The 22136-nt window shown below is 37.2% G+C and overlaps 1 protein-coding gene across 5 annotated transcripts in view; it reads right to left on the bottom strand.

Moving 5' to 3' along the window:
• Window positions 1–22136, bottom strand: part of EPB41L5 (erythrocyte membrane protein band 4.1 like 5) — a 112924-nt gene that overhangs the window by 9759 nt on the left and 81029 nt on the right. For all 5 annotated transcript variants that reach the window (XM_045559161.1, XM_045559162.1, XM_045559163.1 and 2 more), the window contains exons 17-21: window positions 20355–20518; window positions 17224–17321; window positions 10892–11020; window positions 7992–8053; window positions 1787–1877 (exon numbers count right to left, since the gene is read on the bottom strand). In XM_045559161.1, the coding sequence (XP_045415117.1) occupies window positions 1787–1877; window positions 7992–8053; window positions 10892–11020; window positions 17224–17321; window positions 20355–20518 (544 nt within the window). The remainder of the gene's footprint in view (window positions 1–1786; window positions 1878–7991; window positions 8054–10891; window positions 11021–17223; window positions 17322–20354; window positions 20519–22136) is intronic.

Here is a 22136-nt window from a genome sequence, read left to right as displayed (position 1 = left end):
ACAAACAAGAACATTCATGAGTCATGGTTATTAATGACTCCACTTCTGCACAGAGAGGGAGCTAGACTACAATTGGGACTTAAGCTGAAGTGCTATGTAAATTTTCAAATAGCTTTTCCTTCTGGTGAGACAAAACTTGGCTGGGGTTAAGACTGTTCTGCCTCTTCACTTTTAGACTAGATGAGAATGGTAAAAGGTTCAGCACAGGAGACACTGAAAAAAGGAGATGTCTAAATTCCAAATGCTTGGGTGCTTCACTGTTTGCAAAACAATAAAATATGAACTCTTCCCCATAAATGTTAATTAATGCTTTCTGTTTAATTGTTATTTGAAGTAGCTTATGGAGGACACAATTCTGTACTGGAGTGGAGGCAGTGGGGGCGGGGGTGGAGTTTTAAAACAATGAAAGATAAAATTCCAATCTGGCAATAAGGGAAATAAGAACCTAGGGCATAGCACATAATAAAAAAGGCCCTTCATTTATACATTTCTATTTGCCTTCAGGCCTTGGTGAATCTCTTATTTATATTTCAACATGCAATTTAATTTTAATCATAGACATGAAAAAATTTTTCTTTCTCATCTCACATCTCCCCTCTACCTCACCCTTTCCCACTCTGCTTGGGCTAAGTGCACCACGACAGCTTGTGCAAGTCTTTACCACAATGTATTACACCTCTCTCTCCCACAGGACTATAAGCAGTTAAGCTAAGACTATGTTTCATTCATTTTTAAATCTTTAATGCCTAGCATGCTATCTAGTATATATTATATATACAATAAATCTTTGAACTAAATGTCCTTCTCTGTTCTAAAAACCTCCCAGGTTCCAATTAATGATTTTCAATCACTAATGTCAAGATGTCAATTTATCTTTTTAGAATTTTAATTTGTGGAAAATAAACTCCTGATAGAAGATATTTAGATTAGGTTTTTTCCTTTAAGCCCAAAAGATTGGAAGATTATACACCTAACTATACACTGTCATTGGGTAGTGAGAATATAACTAATTTCTAATTTTTCCTTTTTATGGATTATTTGGTAAATTTCTACAATAAATGTACATTATGCAACAAAAGAGCAAAATGGTTTAAGTGTTCATTTGAAAGGACAATTTTTAATTTAACGTGCAAATTAAAACATTCATGGACAATGAACTGGATTTCTATGATTTCGGAATTGGTAAGGATTTGGCAAGTGGATAGAGGAAAGGGAGAAGTTGGGATGAGCTGGTTATGTAGCAACACAATTAATGCTAGGTCCTTGTTATTTCAAAAAGTTCATTTGAGTCAACAAATATTTATTTAGTACTTGTGCCAGGTACTGTCTGAGACACTAGGGATTCAGCAATGAATAAAACAGGTCAAGTCTCTCATATAGCTTACGTTCTCTAGAGTAAATCAGACTAGAAATTTCAACAAAAACACTTATATGTTACAGATATAGCCTTAAGTCTTTAATCTTATAAGCACTTAAAAAGTGCCTATTTGCATTTAACATTATATCTTCTTAAAAGGAAAAATTAGTGGAAGCGTAGCCAGCATCCAAGACCACCCCAAAGACAAAAATACAAACGAACAACACACAACCTGGAGCAGAAACCCTGAGATTCTCTTGTGACGGACGTGGCAATAGGATTTTCCCTAGAGAACTACAGTCAATGCTTTTCTCACAGCCTAAGTCTCAGTGTCAATCCTAAATCATCAGACGTCCCTGGTTATACTATGGGATTCAAGATTGTCTTTGGCAAAGATGTTAAGAAGTAGGGAAAAAAAAGTATTCTTACCTTTAGAACAGAACCACTGTCTGCAGATGTGGTATGTGTCAGAGCAAGAGACTCTCTGGAGAGGGGCACATTATTCTCACTTAACACAGCACTGGGAAGACAAAAAGACAAATTCATATCATGGAGGATCTCTACAGGTTTAGGCAGTATTTTCAAAGAAAGGGCTTAAGGCAGCATACAAATTCATGTGGCAGAAGGAGAAATTACAGCTGGTGAAGAACATGATAGGAGCCAGCGCTGCACTCATGTGCCTGTGTGAAACCCTTTTTTACCCACAGAGAAAAGCTTTCAAATCCATGTCAAACTCATTTCCAGATGCATCAAAATGGCAGACTACCTTGCTTCCCTCCTAAAATCTCACTAAAATGACAAAAAAGATTTATCTTTAACAAAACAAAAATTTCATAACACCAAAAACCATTACAGGGTGCCAATGGTAGTTCAGAAACTTTAAGTAAATCCTGAAAGAGACACAGTAGAAGAGGATGGTTTCAAGATTATGGATAGATTAATTGCTGCAGTCCTCCCCAACAGCATCAAATCCAGAGAAATTATATAAAAGATGGAAAGATAGACAAAACAGATCAACAGATATATATATTTTTAAAGCTGTTATACAATACATGAACAAGAAAGCTTAGTGGACCAGATATTATACAGGATACCTGAGATGTGGGAGAATAGTCAGGAAACCATCAAGAGAAGCCACCGTCTAAGGACACAGGCTGGAGAGCTCTGCTGTAGAAGGCAGAAGCAATATCCATGGTGTCCCAGATATTGCAACAGGACTAGCCAGGTGAGAAGATGCCACAGCATCTGTAAGCCTGGCTGTAGTGACAAGGATGTCCAACTTCAGACAGGAGTAATGAGAATAGGGGCAGTCCTACAGATGGCTTCAACATCAGGGGGAAAACCCACAGCCAAAAGACCATCATCCACCAAGATATCACATCCAGCAGGAAACCTCAGCCCTCCCGTATCACTGAAAAGTGTGCAAGTGACATAGCAGTTCCTGATCAATCCTACTAGAAGATGGAGAAAAAGCCCTAGATTGGAAAAGTGACATAATCAGTGAAGTGGAAGCTAGTACTGTTTGCATCCACAACACTGAGGTAAACAGAGGCAAAGAGATGAAAAATAAGAACAGTTATGAGACACAGAGAAGTGATTAAGATGTTCCAACCAATGGATACTGAATATTGAGAAAGATAATGCCTTATGATTCTCCAGAACTGAAAAAAGAGATAGGTATTCAGATTGAAAGCCCACCTTGAATACGAACAAGAATAAAAATAAACCTATATGCAGATATAATGAAAATGCAGAACATCAAGAGTAAGTATTGAAATCTAAAAGTTACTAGAGAAGAAAAAAAATAGTTTTGTGTTTCCAAAAGAAGAAACAGCTCAGAGGAAATGAGTAGATACAGAAGAGTGAGCACTGAAAGTAGTGCAGTATGTTTTAGAACGACTTCTCTCAATCTTTCAAAAAAAGATTAATCCTATCTAGTTTACACTGCTGCAAAACATGGGAAGTAACAGACCAGGATCTTCTCATCTATTCTGCAAAGCATGTGTCATGACCCAGCATTCTACTTAATGCCCCAAACAATCAACAAACAAACAACATGGGTATATAAGGAGGAATACACACAAAGTTAGCTTGGAACAAATATTTGTCCATTAATAAAAAAATGAATAAACTGTGGCAAACTCACTTAATAGCAGCTGAAATGAAGGAAACAAGGATAATTTTTAAAAATTCAGATATGTAAAAATCACAAAAAGTTCAGGAAAGATATATATAGTATGTTACTACTGATACAGAATTGAAAACATGCAAAACAATATATTGTTTATAGATACAAACATACACATTAAAAGTATTAAAAACATTCACATAGTTAATTCTTTATAAAGTTAAACATATACTTATATATGACTCTGAAATCCCACTCCTAGATATTTACCCAAGAAATATGAAAACATATGTCCACATAAAAACTTGTAAGAACATTGACAGGGTTTTTTTCATAATCACCAAAAACTGGAAAAAACCCAAATGTTTTTCAACTGGCGAATGGTATAGTTGTGGTAACATCCATGCAATGGAATACTGCAATAAAAAAGAATGAGCTATAGATAAATATAAGAATGAATTTCAAATGCATTATTTCAGGTGAAAGAAGCCAGATTCAAAAACCTACATATGGCTAGGCATGGTGGCTCATGCCCATAATTCCAGCACTTTGGGAGGCAGAGTGGGAGGTTCATCTGAGACCAGGAGTTCGAGATCAGCCTGGGAAACACAGAAAGACCCTGTCTCTAAAACTTTTTTTTAAAAAAATTAGGTGTGGTGGTACACACCTGTAGTCCCAGCTCCTTGGGAAGCTGAGGCAGGAGGATCACTTGAGCTCAGGAGTTCAAGGTTACAGGAAGATATGATCAGGTCCCTACACTCAAGCCTGGGCAACAGAAGGAGACTCTGTCTCTAAAAATAAAATAAATAAATAAATAATTTTTTTAAAAAGCTACATAAAGGGCCGGGCGTGGTGGCTCACGCCTGTAATCCTAGCACTCTGGGAGGCTGAGGCAGATGGATCCTTTGAGCTCAGGAGTTCGAGACCAGCCTGAGCAAGAGCGAGACCCCATCTCTACTAAAAAAAAAAAAAGCAGAAAGAAATTAGCTGGACAACTAAAAATTAGCCAGGCATGGTGCCGCATGCCTGTAGTCCCAGCTACTTGGGAGGGTGAGGCAGAGAATTGCTTGAGCCCAGGAGTTAGAGGTTGCTGTGAGCTAGGCTGACACCACAGCACTCTAGCCCGGGCAACAGAGTGAGACTCTGTCTCAAAAAAAAAAAAAAAAAGCTACATAAAGTATGATTCCATACATATGATATATGCTGGAAGAGGCAAAACTTTAGAACAGAAAATAGAACAGTGCTTATCCAAAAATAGAATAGTGTTTACCTGGGGCTAGCATCAGGGCAAGGGTCAGGAAAATGAGGGAAGTTTGGGGAGTAATGGAATTAACTGTTCTACACATTTGTCAAAACTCACAGAACTGCATTTTAAAAAGGGAAAATTTTACTGATTTAAGTTACAGTTGCCCCTCAGTACCTGGGTGATTGGTTCTAGGACCTCCATCAGATATGCAAATCCACAGATGCTCAACTCCTTTACCAGGGACATAAAATGGTGTAGTAGTTGCATGTAAGCCAAGCATATCCTCTCATATACTTTAAATGATCTCTAGATTACTTATAATACCTAATTACAATGCCTATATATCCATTCATGCATGTGGATTCAATGTGCTACTTAGTGGGTGGCAAGTTCAAGTTTTGTTTTTTGGGATCTTGTGCATTTTTTTCCAAATATTTTCAGTCCATGGTTGAAAATCCATGGATGCAGAACCCATGGATAGAGGGCCGACTATATATGTGATCAACCTGACTTTAAACATTGTGCATGAGAGCAGCAAGTGATGTCAGTTAAAATGGTAGGGTAGACACCTCCTTCCTGAGAAACACCAAAAACCCTGACAAAGTGGTAAGAATCAACCTTATCAGATCTCTGGAAGATAGTCAAAGATTTACAGCAACCAATAAATGCTTAACCAGAGGCCAATGAAACACAGTAGGAGAGTTCTGTGGTGCTTTAACTTATTCCCACCCTACCTTGCTCCCTGGAGCAGTGGTTTTGAAGGCAGCAGCTCACATTCCTGGTGTTAGTACCTGTTCCCAAGAAACTGTTATTCTGTTTTGACCTGTCTGTGAATTCCCTAAAGGACAGACACAGGGACTTGCCTTTGTTTTGCCTAACTCAGAATTCTCTGAGGTATGTTATTCCTTGAAAACATTGAAAGGTAAATGAATAAGCCACTAGCTAACAGGGACAAAAAATAACAGTGGGGAAAATAATAAATATGCCAAAAGCCTGGGAGGAAAAGAGGGAAAGTAAGATATTTTGGGGCATCAGTGTGAGGGGCAGAGGGGTTTAGAAAGCCAAGCAGGTGCCAAGGGTAGGACTCTACACAGAACAGACTGGAGAAGAGCACAAGCTTTCTCCTCGAGCTGATCTTGGGGATCAGATGGAAGCAGGAAACATCGGATAAGGTCAAAGTATAAGCAGCCTGGTTTAGTGTTGAAGTAATACCACAACATAGTCAATCTGCAAAGACCTAGAAAGTTTCTTTTCTATTTTTGCTTTTACTTTTTCCTTTCTTTCTCTCTCTCTCTCTCTGTTTAGGCTCCAGTTGTTTAAGGAAATCTCTGTCAAATCACTAGCTGAGCACTGAGTTAAAGGAACAGAGACATTAGGGATGACATGACAAAATGGTTTCAAAAAGTTACTATATAAACAAGTAACTACAGTCCCACAACAAGCAACAAGAAATCCTAGGGAGGGGAAGAATCTGATTTCCAGAAATACATCATAAAATCAAAATGAACACTTTTCAAATTAAGTGGCATGCAAAGAAACAAGAAAGTATGGCTCATGCACAGGGAAAAAAGAAATTAACAGAAACTATCCCTGAGAAAGCAGACACTGTACTTAGACAAAGGCTTTAAGTCAACTGCCCTAAATAGTCTCAAAAAGCTAAAGGAAACCATGGACAAAGAACTAAAGGGAACCAAGAGAACAATGTGTCAAAAAATACAGAATATTAATAAGTGAGACAAAATTATAAAAAGGAATCAAATAAAAATTTTGGACCTGAAAAGTACAATAACTGTAATAACTTCTTTCATTTTTTAAATTAAAAATTCACCACTAGAGGATTTCAATAGCAGATTCAAGAAGGCAAATGAATCAGTGAATTTAAAGATAGATCAATTGAGATTATTCAGCAACAGGAGCAGAAAGAAAAAATAATGAAAAAAAATGACAAAGCTGAGAAACTTGTGGGACATAATCAAGCATATCAATATATGTACGCATTATGGGAGTCCTAGGTGGAGAGACAAAGGGGCAGAAAGACTGTTTGAATAAATAATAGCTGAAAACTCAACAAATCTGATGAAAGACATGAATCTACAGATCCAAGAACCTCAATGAACTCCACAGGATAAACTCAAAGAGATCCACATGAGACATATTAATTAAACTACTGAAAGACAAAGAGAGACTCTTGAAAGTTTCAAGAGAGAAGTGATTTATCATGTACAAGGGATCCTCATAGATAATAGCCAAATTTTCATCAGAAACTATGGAGACCAGAAGGCAGTGGGAGGACATATTTAAAAGTACTAAAAGGAAAAAAAAAAACAACACGCTGTCGATTAAGAATTCTATATCCAGCAAAAGTATTCTTCAAGGCCGGGCGCGGTGGCTCACGCCTGTAATCCTAGCACTCTGGGAGGCCGAGACAGGTGGATTGTTTGAGCTCAGGAGTTCGAGACCAGCCTGAGCAAGAGCAAGACCCCGTCTCTACTAAAAATAGAAATTATATGGACAGCTAAAAAATATATATAGAAAAAATTAGCCGGGCATGGTGGCACATGCCTGTAGTCCCAGCTACTCGGGAGGCTGAGGCAGTAGGATCGCTTAAGCCCAGGAGTCTGAGGTTGCTGTGAGCTAGGCTGATGCCACGGCACTCACTCCAGCCCGGGCAACAGAGTGAGACTCTGTCTCAAAAAAAAAAAAAAAAGTATTCTTCAAGAATGAAGAAGTAAGACATTCTCAGATAAACAAAAGCAGAGAGTTACAAGTAGATATGCCCTACATACAATGCCAAAGGGAGTCCTTCAAGCTGAAAGAAAAGAATACTACCCAGTAATTCAAAACCATATAAAGAAAAATAAAGAACACGAGTGAGTAAAAGTAACTTGGCCAGAAGTGGTGGTTCATGCCTGTAATCCCAGCACTTTGGGAGGCCGAGTTAGGAGGATAACTTGAGCCCAGGAGTTCAAGACCAGCCTGGGCAACATGATGAGACCCCAACTCTACAAAAAATTAGCTGGCATGGTGGTGTGCACCTATAGTCCCAGCTACTGGAGAAGCAGAGGCAGGAGGATCATCTGAGTGCAGGAGATGGAGGCTGCAGTGAGCTATGATTGCATCACCACACTCCAGCCTAGGCAACAGAATGAGACCCTGTCATTAGGAGGGAAAAAATACCTGCAAGACCGTAGATTTGAGGAAGAGGAAAAAAGACCCAAAAAGGTAGCAGATAAGGACATCAATTTAATTCAGAACTATACCTGTTTGTGGCAGCATCCTGAACACTGGAGTTTTTATGACTTAAACTATCTTCTCTCGTAATCTAAGAAAATGGAATCATAGAACATTAAATCTTTGTTAAGGATACTAAAGTAAAAGAAAATTTAATTACCTTATCTATGGAAATACCAGTAGTGCATCTAGTATATACAATCCTATCCCATACTTAAATTAATAATCCAAGACTCAATTTCAATATGTTTGGTATACAAATTCATACATTCTTACTAGACAGCTCTCAATAATGTACTATGTTTTAAATGTACAGTTTGATGTATTTTTAAAACTATATACAGGTACATAACCAACATATGTAACATTTTCACTACCCCACCAAATATTCCCTGGAGGCTCCCCACATAATTCCATCAAAAACCCTTCCTCAAGGTGAATAATGATCTATATATTTTATACAGTTTCATATAATTGGAGTCACATAAAAATCTATCTTTTGTTTCTGCCTCGTTAGAGGAGCAGAATGTTTTCGAGATTCACCCATGTTATTGCACATATCACTAATTCATTCCTTTTCATTTGATGAGCTGTGTTCCACTGTATGGATATACCACAATATCCATTTATCTGTTTACCTGTTGATGGACATTTGGGATGTTTTCAGTTTTTAGCTATTAAGAATAAAGCTGCTAGGAAAATTCCTGTACTAATACCTGTGTGAACCTAAGTTTTTGATTTCTCCTGGGCAAATACCTAAGAGCGTAATTGCTAAGTCAGATGGTAAGTGCATGTTTAATGCACTGCTAAAGTCTTTTCTAAAGTGCTTATGCCACTTTCCATTCTTACTAGCAATGCATGTGCACTGCAGGAGCTCCATCTTCACCAACACAACGATGGTCAGGCTTTAATTTTAGCTATTTCAGTGGATGGACCTTTCACCATGAAGTATGATGTTAGCTGCAGATTTTGTTCATAGATGCCCTTTATCAGGCTGAAGAAGTTCCATTATATTCCCACTATGTTGAGAGCTTTTATTATGAATAAGTGTTGAACTTTAAAAGATGCTTTTTCCACACGAATTGAGACAATTTTATGTATTTTTTAATATGGTGAACTATACGGGGTTTTAAATGACAAACCAACATTTTTCCCTCTTTTTCCCATAAGTTCTACTTGGTCATGACATACAATCCTATTTATAAATTGAGAATGATTTGATTATATTTTGTTAAGGACTTTTATGTCTATGTTCAAGAGGAGTATTGGTCTGTAGTTTCTTTTCTCATGATTTTTTTTTCTGGTTTTAGTATTGGCATAACACTAGTCTCATAACTCTATTTTCTGAAAGAGTTTGCGTAGAACTGTTACTACTTCTTCCTTAAATGTTGGGTAGATTTCAACAATGAAGGCATCTAGTCCTGGATTTTTATTCATGTGGAAGTTTTCATGTTATAAAATCAAATCCCTTTAATTTAGGACTATTCATGTTATTTCTCTATTCTTTGAGTCAAGAAAGAAAGATCCAAAGGTATAACTGAAATGTAAGGTAATGATGTCTTAGTCCATTCAGGCTGCTATAACAAAATACCATAAACTGGGTAGCCTATAAATAATAAATATTTATTTCTTACAGTTCTGGAGGCTGGGAAGTCTAAGATCAAGGTACTGGCAGATTGTCTGGTGGGGGCCCTTTCCTCATAGACTGTGCCTATTTGATGCATCCTCACATGGTGGAAGAAGCAAACAAGTTCCCTTGGGGCTCTTTTGTAAAAGCACTAATATTCACGAGGGCTGTGCCCTCGTGATCTAACCACCTCCCAAAGGCCTCACCTGTTAATACCATTGCATTGGAGTTTGGGTTTCAACATACAAATTTTTGAGGGGCACAAACATTCACACCACAGGAAATGACAGCAACTGTTACTACTACTGCTACTACAACTATTGAAGGTCAACATTTTTTAAATGCTCATTACGTGCCAAGCACTATTCCATGTCCTTTACATTTATAATCTTATTTTATCTTTACAACCCATCTTAAAGTAGGTACAACCATTATCCTATTTTAAACATAATTGAACTGAGGCTCAGAAAAATTAATTTTCCCCAAGTCACAAAGCTAGTAGGTGACAGAATAGAAATGGCATTCTACAGCCAATACTGTCATATTTTATATTTATTTTTACATGTAAATATTATATGTTTATATCGGGGTGGGGAGAGGGTAGATAAAACACATGAACAATATTCTTCAAGTCCACTCAGGTCTCTTGAAGGTTTGTATGTGGGGACAGGATGGGTAAAGTTTATCTTCTCAACAATAAGAGATTTGATATTCTAGTTGACAACCTGATTGGTGAGGTAGACTGCTGCCCTGGTTTTAGGATGGAGGATAAGTCTGAAAGTTAAGGAGAGCCAAGGATAAGCTGCTTTTTGAGAGCACAGCTGCCACAGCCCTCATGGGGGTTGGTCTCTACCTACTACATCCTTCACCAAGTCCCAGCCAACTCTCCGCCTTGTTTCTCACTCCTGTTGCTAATAACATCAACATTTTGCCAAACTGAGGGTAGACGGGTGGTGGGGAATAGTGGATGGATTAAAAAAAAACTTAGAATCACAGACATACTGTCAAAAGAAACCCAAACAATCACTAGGTTTTCTGGCCATAACAGTGGCAAGACTCACTCTTACAGAAATTTGTTTTTGGTTTTTTTTGGCTTCTAATACCCCAAAGCATCTTTATTCTAACTTTTTACCCCATGACTGCCCCCTCTTAATCTAGCCTGATTAGAATTTAGAGTTGGGAAAGGCATTTCCCATCTTGAGTGTGTGTCTTGGTACTACTACAGGTCCTATAATCTAATCACTTGTTAAGTCCCATACTCTTTTCACTTCACCAGGGCTCTCTCTACTAAAGGCAGCTTACCTTATGTACTGCTTCTACTTGAGCCTTTAAAATGTTACTCTTGAAGTCAGGAGGAACTTTCATGGCATTCAATCCTGGGCTCTCAATGGCATTATTAAGACATTTTTCAGTCAACTTCACTACTTCTTCCTAGATATTAAAAATACACTGTAATCCCTCTGATAGGCAGTAGTTACATGGAAACAGGAAAGAGACTGATTAAAGTTCACATTCAGACAATCAGAAAATCATGTCTTAAGTAGCCATATCCTATTCCAGGCATAATCAACTCTTACCATCATTTACCTATGGATAGCTCCAGAATCCCAGGGATTATCCTCTACAGGGCCGAACCTAAAATCCAGCTAAAATTTTAATTACAGCAAATGTTGCCCATTCTCTGTGTGTGGCATTTGTCCCAGATGGTATCTTTAGTTATTTAGTTGCTTAAAGACAGGAAATTGGGTTCAATGATTTCTACAGTTCCCTACCAATTAATATTTCATGTTAACTCTAGAGCTGTCACCAAGCAGATACTTATGCCTGGGATTATATGTAGCACAGCCACCAAAAGGTCACCCTCAGACACAGACACATGAAAAAGAATAATACACAAATCCAGTCAATGAAGATTATAATTAAAACAATATAAATTAGCTATTATGGAAAAGAAAACTATGAAAGGAAGCAGATTAAGAAATAAATTTAGAAGAAATACAAATTATCTGTAATATAACTGATATTTTACTTAACTTAAAATGAATTACAATCACTAATAATCAACAGTTACTACTACTGTGGTTGCTATTTTAACACTGGTCTAAATAATAAACTCAATCTAAATATTTTCTTAGTGCCAGATACTGTGGGCTTTGTGCTATGTAACAGGTCAACTACCAGGTATAGAATTACATATTGCACCACTCTTTCAGGTTTAAAACGATTTAATTAACATGTCTAATATGGTGTTCCCAGTGTGGTCTCCAGGTATCTGACTCTGGGTGGGACCTCAAAATGTGAATTTTAACAAGCTTCCCCATGCAACTCTGATACATATAAAAGTCTGAGAATCACTGCTTTAGATTAGACTCTGTTTATGCCTGCAATCTCCTAGTCTTCAGAATAGTTCCTACATTGGTTCAAAGAAGTCTTTATGTCCTTTTTCAATCATGGCTGGTTGGTTCAAATGCTTTCATTTTTTTTTTTTCAGAGGCAATTATGTTGCACACTTAAGATTGCTGATATTTACACACAGTAGGATTCTCAGAGCAACTTGCCTCTGACATAGGCAAATATTTCTTCTTCTGCCTATATTAAAAACAAAAAGAATTCAACATACACGAGTGTATAAATTGTTACCATCTTTCTGGAAGTCAATTTTACAAAAGTACCAGAGGCTTCAAAATTATGCCTGTCCTTTGATCAAGCACTTCTACTTTCTGGGTATTATCCCAGAGAAATAAATAATCAAAGATGATTCAAATATTTATTAATATGACTGTTTATCACACCACTGATTATGACTGAAAATTAGCAACAATCTAAGTGTCTAATGGGGCCTGAGTAAACACATTGATTACACATTCATGCAATTTATACTGTCTGTTAATGTGTTGCTGAAATAAAGGAAGATATTTACAATTATGTAGTTTTAACACATTAACTGCCATGTGAGCTGTATTTAAGTCACACTAGTTTTGAGCCCCATAGAAATTAATATTGCAAATGGCATCTCCAGTGACCACTTTGTTTCCCAGGTCTCTTATGCTAATAGAATTTTCAGATGATAGCAGCTAGGACATACAGTTTTTGAAAGGCACAATTAGGATCTTGTGGACTTTGACAGACTGGAATGATGGACTGGATTTAAGAAAACATGTTATGATGAATTCACAACCATAAGATTATAGTGGGGACTAGAATATAACAGTGTATATAAAACCTGGGCCTCCTGAAGCAAAACCTGGGCAAAACCCTGCAAACTGGTTCATGAAAATCTTACTTGTTGATGTTCTTATTGTTACAATTAATATTGACAAATTAGTTCTGAAAATGTGGATTAAATGAATAGAAGTCAATAAATTTCATTTTTCATTAAATTAGAAAGGATCATTTTGTTTTCGAAGTTTTTATTCTATTTTTCCTAATAAAACACTATGGTCCCAAGGAAAAAAATTTTTTTTCTAGTGTGGCAGTCAATGTGTTAAAAAGCAGTGTCATTACCCTAAAGCTTCAGTCCCCAACCCCCCCCCCCCCCCCCCCCGCCCCCGTACTGGTCTCCCGAGCCTGTTAGGAACCCAGCCTGCAGAGCTCTGCTGCCCCCGCCCACCCTGCATCTGAGGAAAAATTGTCTTCCAGGAACTTGGGGTGAGGGTGCACAGCAGCAGGTGAGCAGCCACTCCCCTCCCCATCGCTTGCATCACCACCTGAATTTCACCCCGCGCCCCGTCTGTGGAAAAATTATCTTCCATGAAAAGGGTCCCTGGTGCCAAAAAGGTTGGGGACTGCTGCTCTAAAGGAATTCAAAGACATAGGTCAAGAAAGCACAGAGACTAAGTTGCCGAAAGGAGGAGACACCGAGAAAGAGGGAAGAATCTGAACAACTTTTAGAATCATGGCATCTCAAAATGGGAAGGAAGTTCATCCAACCACCAAGATACTTCAAATGTGGTTAATTCTTAGTCTTAGCCTGAGGAACCTCGCACACTGCAAAACTTGCTGCTTCCTTGGTCAGCACGTTCAATTTGCTGATGACTGTTAGGAAATGCTTTCTTACATTAAGGTAAAATCTGCATACCTCTTAACATACTGACCTTAACTCATTTCTGAGGCTATTAAAAACAAGTCACATTAATTCCTCTTTCACATCTCTTCAAAGAGCTGGGGATGGCTAAAGTGCTCTCTCCCAAGATTTCCATATGGTGATCCTCAAGCTAACAATACCAAGTTATTACTTCATTTCGAGGACCTTCATCATATAGATCCTTCTCTTCTTGAACTGCTTTAGCCTACCTATATCATTTTTAAAGAGTAGTACCCAGAAATGAATAAAATACTATGTGTGAATCCTCTTTTTTAAACCCTTTCAATTAACACAACATAGCTTTTACAGCTAATTCATACTTCATTTATGTGTTCTTAAATTTTTTATATACACTGTTATATTCTAGTCCCCACTCTAATCTTATAGTTGTGAAATTCATCATAATATATTTTCTTAAATCCAGTCCATCATTCCAGTCTGTCAAAGTCCACAAGATCCTAATTGTGCCTTTCAAAAATTGTATGTCCTAGCTGCTATCATCTGAAAATTCTATTAGCATAAGAAACCTGGGAAAGAAAGTGGTCACTGGAGATGCCATTTGCAATACTAATTTCTATGGGGCTTGGTGGGACAGGTCTGAAGTTCCCTGAGGTCAAGACTTTGTGGAATTCACATTCATCTATGAATTCCACACAATATTTAACATTATATCTTACAAAAAGTAGACAATAAATATTTGTAGAATTGAGTCCACAGTATATTAAGGGATCTCAGGTAACTATCAATCCTGCATAATGCAGATCTGATGTGATCTTTCTAAAATTGGTTCTCAAAACGTGGTCAACTCTGCTGTCAGTAATGCTGTCTGACCCTCAAGATTGTGTTGCTGGTTCAGACCCTTTCAGTTATACAATTCTTAGAGCTACTCATCCAACAAATGATATTTTGCTTTAAAATGATGTATTTTATTTTCAGTAGGTTTTCTTCCTAAAATTAGTAAGGCTGACAATAAGATTAATTTGCATTCCTTAAGCACACATCAACTATTGATGGCAGAGGCAGAGAAATCAGCCTGGATTAACAATGTGTCACATTAATAAAACATGAATCAACTCATCAACGTTTTTACAATATAGGTAGAGTATCCCTTATTTGAAATGCTTGGGACCAAAAATATTTCGGACTTCGTATTTTTTCGGATTTTGGAATATTTGCATTATACATACCAGATGACCATCCCTAATTCAAAACCCCAAATTCTGAAATCTTCCAACAAGCATTTCCTTTGAGAATCATGTCAGTACTAGAAAAGTCTGGGATTTTGGAGCACTTCAAATTTTGGATTTTCAGATTAAGGATGCTCAACCTGTACTCTAGTTGACTAGAGATAAGGTAGTGAGATGTCCTTTATTTATTAGTCCAACACTGACTCCTTCCTTCTATTCTTGCCTGACAGAGAAAAAAGCCTCACTAAATATTAGCTGCTATTTTTCCTAGCTATGTGACACCCCAAATGGTCCTTGATGGCACACTGTCCTTCAATTTGTGCATTCCTTTACCACTTCCTTTCCTACCCTAAACCCACAACTCCTCATCTTTTCAAGACTTCAAAACTAATTTCACAAATAATCTGCCTCCAAAGCAGAGTTGCATTATAATAAGATATGCAGGGAAATTTATACAAAAAACAAGTAGTTGTTCAATAGATTTCATGAACTCCTAGCATAGCCAACAATATCATATCCTTCCTCTCCGTGTACTCAAGAGTCACCAGGCTTCATGCTTCTTCAGGGTCATTCTAGTCCTCTACTAAATTTTTGTCAAATTAATTATTAATCATCTAAAGCTTTCATGTAAAATTTTTGATTTATCCTTTTGTTTCTGATCCTGCATTCCCCTACCTCACAAAGATAGTAAAACAAACTGATGCTGTGAAAACAGACAAACGTAATAGAATACTGAAGCGTGAAGAAAATGGAAATCCTTTCTGAAATTTAATCATCTTCTAAAAGATATTTCTGAGAAAAAACATTAGAAAGAAAAAAAAGGCCAGGCACAGTGGCTCACACCTGTAATCCTAGCACTCTGGGAGGCCGAGGCAGGTGGATTGTTTAAGGTCAGGAGTTCGAGACCAGCATGAGCAAGAGCAAGAGCAAGACCCTGTCTCTACTAAAAATAGAAAGAAATTATATGGACAGCTAAAAATATATATAGAAAAATTAACCGGGCAAAGTGGTACATGGCTGTAGTCCCAGCTACTCAGGAGACTGAGGCAGGAGGATTGATAGAGCCCAGGAGTTTGAGGTTGCTGTGAGCTAGGCTGACACCATGGCACTCTAGCCCGGGCAACAGAGTGACACTCTGTCTCAAAAAAAAAAAAAAAATTAAAAAAAAAAAAAAAAAAAAGACTGATCCAAGACAGTTTTAATAATGACAATGCAAGAAGAAAATCACTCTTCGCCCTATACTGGTCTCTAAAGGAATTTCACTCAGCTATCCAATGAAAGAACACTGCGAATGAGAGGTTCCCCTTTCCTTTTTAAAACCAAACCAAAACAAAATTTAACTTGCCCTTGTTATCAGTCATCTATATATAGGAAAAAAGGGTTTTTCCAGATCATTACCTAAAATCCACTCTTCTAGTTAGTGAGGACATCTGGTAGCTAATATGATTGATTATAAAACTTCTATCTCACTCAATTTAGTATAGTTATCCCTATAAGTTATTTAATATAGAAATAAAAAAAATTTTAATTATAGTCAAATAATTAATTAAAATTTAACTGGCTTGGCCGGGCGCGGTGGCTCACGCCTGTAATCCTAGCTCTGGGAGGCCGAGGCGGGTGGATCGCTCGAGGTCAGGAGTTCGAGACCAGCCTGAGCAAGAGTGAGACCCTGTCTCTACTAAAAATAGAAAGAAATTATCTGGCCAACTAAAAATATATATACAAAAAAAATTAGCCGGGCATGGTGGCTCATGCCTGTAGTCCCAGCTACTCGGGAGGCTGAGGCAGTAGGATCGCTTAAGCCCAGGAGTCTGAGGTTGCTGTGAGCTAGGCTGATGCCACGGCACTCACTCTAGCCCGGGCAACAAAGTGAGACTCTGTCTCAAAAAAAAAAAAAAAATTTAACTGGCTTAATTGATATGCATCCCCCATCCCCAAAAAATTCAAAGGGGAGAGAGCGGAGAAAAGGATGAAAGAGGAAGCATCTGAAATTCTATTCTCTTCTTGTTTACACTACAGAGCAGCTCTCTTTCAAGCAAATCCTTCTATAATTTCAAAGGCTTTCCACAAGTCCTTGAACTGGACAGGCTGAATCAAAATAAAAGGTTTAACACCCATCACATTTTCAACTTTTTTTTAAATCATGAAATGATCTTACAATTCTTAATGTTGTTGTGTTAATTTCCTCCTTCCCTCCTAAACATCCACAAACTCCATCTTTTTAAATGAGAAAACAGGTTTATAAGAGCACAGCACAGACAGATTTCCCAGCAAAAGAAAAGACAAAGTATTATCTTTGGAAAGAAGAGATTTCTGGGAGCTCTAGAGATGTGTAACAGGTGTTCACAGGGAAATCTGAATACCTGGCTGTTGACATTAACATCGATGTTGGATCGAGGGGACAGCAAAGAACTGTTCTCCATCTCAAGATGTTTGAGCTTCTCTGAGGCATCTTTCAATGCTGAAAAAAATGGCAAAAATAGCCCCTCAGTCTGCTAAGCTGTTATAGCTGTGTGAGGATAGTTTTGTTTTCTCAATACCAGTTTTCATTAATTAAAATTAACAATCCGCATAAACACAAAATAAATAAATTTTCTTTCCGTAACTAGGTACCTCTCCATTAATTTGATTAAGAGTTAATCCTAAGTAGGAACATTGCCCTTTATCTGCAGTGCTCCTAAAAAGCAACTGGATGTAGAATCTCAACAGCATGTGAGGTTAAGAAAGTTTACCAAGCCAAAAGACTTGAAGAGCAGAGAACACTTGTGACGTGATCCTTTTCTTCCATAACCACAACACAAGCTCATGTCCAACCTCAATACTTTGCCATCTTCATTCCTTGGCCCTGACTATACACCACTGTAAACTAAACTTATGTGGAGCAAACTGATGAAGGAGCTATATTTATTCATTCACTGAGTCAACATATTATATATTGGTATAATCAGGTGTGATGCAAGACATGCATTTTGTATTCATAATGTTCTTCCTAGCTGCAAAACACATTATAAAGTCCTCTAAGCACTGAACAGATAATATATTAACTACAATCCATCTTTAAATGAACTCCACTTAAAGTAATCATCCTGAAATTATCTTATTTTGTGGGGATTGATTTGGTATGAGTTTAAATTTTTGCACTTATTTGACAAAAAAAGTTGTTGAATAACTAGTAATTTCTCAACAGTCAGATAAAAGAAAGGAGAAGGAAACTCTGAAATGATGTCCTCTGGGTCAAAGGAATCTTCTAAAAGTGCTCATCAATTAACCTAGTGGATTCTCTCCCTGTCTGCACATTAAAATCAGAGGGCGAACTTTCAAGAAATACTCATTCCCAGGGCTTACCCTAGAGTAATTATATCAGAATCTCTGGAAGTAGGATTCTGGCACTGGTAATTTTTAAAATTCTCCAGGGGATTTTAACGTACAACCAAATTTGAGAATCACTAATTCAACACTGGTCGTCTCATTTACTTAGTTGCCATCTCCTGGTTTTCCTCAGCTTCAAATTAGTTGATACTGAATTTTAACATATGATGTTGAGACCACAAATGCTGATGAATTAGTACTTTTTTTTTTTTTGGTTGAAATAAAGCTTCTTCTGCTACCTCTGTCTGGGGAATATCCCATCTGAGACATAGGATAAGCTGTTTAAAAAAGTTACTATTTGTAACTATTAATACTTAACCTATGTCCATCAGGATACTGACATTACAACCAAAATAAAATACAGAATAAACTGGATAACAAGATTGAGACAATAACACTTACCATAAAAATACTCTACTTATTCTCACTGACTGACTTTGAGCAACTAAATCATATTCATGAAATTCACACTATTCAAGAATTTATTCTGCCACAACCTCAACAGCATTCAAAGTCTGCTTGAATACTTCCTGTATTGAACAAGAGCACACTAACTCTTAGATATCTATGTCTATTATATGGCAGAAACTGTTAAATTCTTCCTTATACTGATACAAAATCTGCTTTCCTATACTTGCAAATTACTCTTCCAAGATTCACCAATAAAGTGCCATAAAATAAAGTCTTTGAACATATGAGACTTTGAAATATTTGGAGAGTTATATCTCATTTGATCTTTTCTTCTCTAGGCATCTGCACTACCATGTTACCCTAACCTAACAGAATCTGCTGAAAAAGTATGAACTCTGTAAGTGTTTGCTGATACAAGACTATTACAGCACTGAAGAAATTAAACTATCTGAATTCATATAATGGACACAAAATGGAATGCAAATGAAATCAATATTGCCATCTCTATAAAAGAGACTATTTTTATTTTAACCCTAGAAATACTTTGCATTAAGCTTCTTGCCTCTGGCTGAACCTAAATCTTGAAGGCTTTGGTTTGCTACATCTTACATCTTTCTAGTGACAAAGAGCAAGCATTTCTAACAAGAGGTAGAATCCAGGGCAGGGCTGTCAAAACTGGACTAACCAAAAGAAATTATTGCAGAGAAGGTACATGAGAAATAATAACGGAGAATGTTTTCTTAATCCAATAACTCACTACTACTCTTTAAAGAAATCAGATTAGAATATTATTCTGAAATTATCAACATAATAAGTTAAAGTTAATTCTTGTTTCCCTGACCTCAGGGTAACAAGCACAATTTAAACATGTTAGATGTCAATAAAAATAATCATGATGTACCTGAATATTTGTTTGTAGTGGTTACTTAGGGAACAAAAGAACGAATTTTTAACACCACTTACCAGTTGAACTTTAGCATGTTCTATTAACCAGAAGCACTGTGCAACTTTTCACTAACGATTCTTATTTCTAAATCACTAAATACCACTGCTGTATTCTATGCTCTTCAGAGACAACAGTGTACTCACTGGCAATTTGCTATGAGTTGTTTAAAGACGGTGTCTAATTTTAGCCTGTGACAGAAATCAAAATTGGCAAGAGCCACATAAATACAAGCTGCTTTAAAATGAACATGCATTACCCTGAGAATCAATACGAAACTTCTGTTTATAAATAGGTTATGCTTTAATATCAAACCAAACTCACAAATATATAGACATTTTCAATGAACAATTTACTTCTACATTTAATCTTTGAAAAGTTTTTTAAAAAAACAGCATTGTTTCTGTATTATTTCTTTTTGTGGGCCTATGCAATAACAAAACACTCAGTCAACTCTGTGCCCTAGAAAGTCTTTAAGGAAACTTTTATTCTTCTTAATTCACACTCAAGAAAATAAAAACCAAGTTTGAAAACTCTTAAATGTCTAACAGCTTAAAAATGGTACATATTTAATGGCCTCAATTATGTTATCTTAAATATTTCAAAGTTCTCTTAAGTCAAAAAAACATAAGAAGGCATAACAATTATAAATTAAATTTAAAAGTTCAATTATTACATAAAATATTCTTGGAGAAACTGATTTAAATATCTCATTTCAAAGGAAGATAAAATAAAAAGGTGGCATTGATGTATTACAGAACATTTACTTACTCTCATATTCAACTTCAGGTTCCTCTATACCAGTATGCCTGGTGCCTACATTAATTTCATCTGGTGTTTGGGATGCTTCCATAGTGTCAGATGCTCCAATTACATCACCAATGGTTGTTTCCAATAAGTCTGGAGTATCTAGCAAATCAATATTCAGAGGCAAGCTGTAGAGGTAACAGAAAACTTATTTAGACCACGAAATTTATCATGAAAAAAACTTAAATTACACTTTGTCCTCCATATCCATGGGTTCTGCATCCATGTATTCAACTAACTGCAGATTGAAAACATTCGAAAGAACTAAAAATAATAATACAATGATAAAAAATACAATTAAAAATACAGTTTTACCGCTATCTGCATAGCATTTACATTGTATTAGGTAGTGTAAGTAATGAAGAGATGGTTTAGAGTATAAAGAAGAATATGTGTTGGTTACACCCAAATGCTACATCATTTCATGTAACAGACTTAAGCATCCAAGGATTTTGGTATCCAAGGAGCATCCTGGAGTCAACCTCTCACAGATACGGAGGGACAACTGTACTAACAAAAATCTTTGTTGGAAGAAGATTCATGAAACAGTTTATGTCTCAACTGACTTTATTCATCTCTTAAAATCCTTCTTTGGCTGGGCAGACTTCTTCTCCCAGCCAAAATGGAGTAAAAAGGACTGGGTTAGCCTCCCACCTGAAATAACTTAAGGGGGAAAAATAAATTATTTTCAAGATATTAGATTATCAGGCAACAAAATACAGTGATTCTGAGATTTGGAAAACAAATGAGTTGAGTCCTACGGTTGTCTTCAGAGAATTTCTAGGCCACGGTGGTGGGGGGAATGAAGCAGAACATGGAAGACTCCCTCAGCTGAGAAGATGGGCTGAGAGTCCAGGGACACCAAGGCAGCTAGAGAGGATAGAATGCCAGAGAGGAGAGAACAGCACAGAGTCCTGGTGGTATGCAGAGGCTCCCTCTCAAGTACTCAGTACTGATGAGAGTATGTGTGTGAGAAGACTCCCCAAGGCTTGGAAGAGAACTACCTGAACAGATTAGAGAAAACGAGTGACACTAATACTAGGCCACAGTGCCTGTCTCCACAGACTGACTATAAAAATACCTAATTCAGGACGGGCGCGGTGGCTCATGCCTGTAATCCTAGCCCTCTGGGAGGCCGAGGCGGGTGGATCGCTCGAGGTCAGTTCGAGACCAGCCTGAGCAAGAGCAAGACCCCGTCTCTACTAAAAATAGAAAGAAATTATCTGGCCAACTAAAAATATATATAGAAAAAATTAGCCGGGCATGGTGGCGCATGCCTGTAGTCCCAGCTACTCGGGAGGCTGAGGCAGGAGGATCGCTTAAGCCCAGGAGTCTAAGGTTGCTGTGAGCTAGGCTGACGCCACGGCACTCACTCTAGCCCGGGCAACAAAGCGAGACTCTGTCTCAAAAAAAAAAAAAAAAACCTAATTCATAGGACACTGAGCATTCAGGAAGACCTTGCCTCAGTAGTGGAGAAACATTAACCCAAACTGGGCACTGCCACAGACCCACCTACCAAATCACAAAAACAAGACGTAAAAGGATCAAACTGTTTCCAAGTAACTCAACTGCACCAACAAACAAAGCTCAAGAAGATTTAGAGAAGATAAAAGTATCTAGCACCCAAAGTAAAATTCACAATGTCAGACATCCATTCAAAGATTACCAAGAATGCAAAGAGGCAGAAAAAGATAACCCATACTAAAGAGAATAATCAATTAACTGAAACTGACCCACAACTGACCC

The sequence above is a fragment of the Lemur catta genome, chromosome 8, assembly GCF_020740605.2.
Source record: "Lemur catta isolate mLemCat1 chromosome 8, mLemCat1.pri, whole genome shotgun sequence".
Classification (NCBI taxonomy): Eukaryota; Metazoa; Chordata; class Mammalia; order Primates; family Lemuridae; genus Lemur; species Lemur catta.
This window is presented reverse-complemented; position numbering and strand designations above follow the sequence as displayed.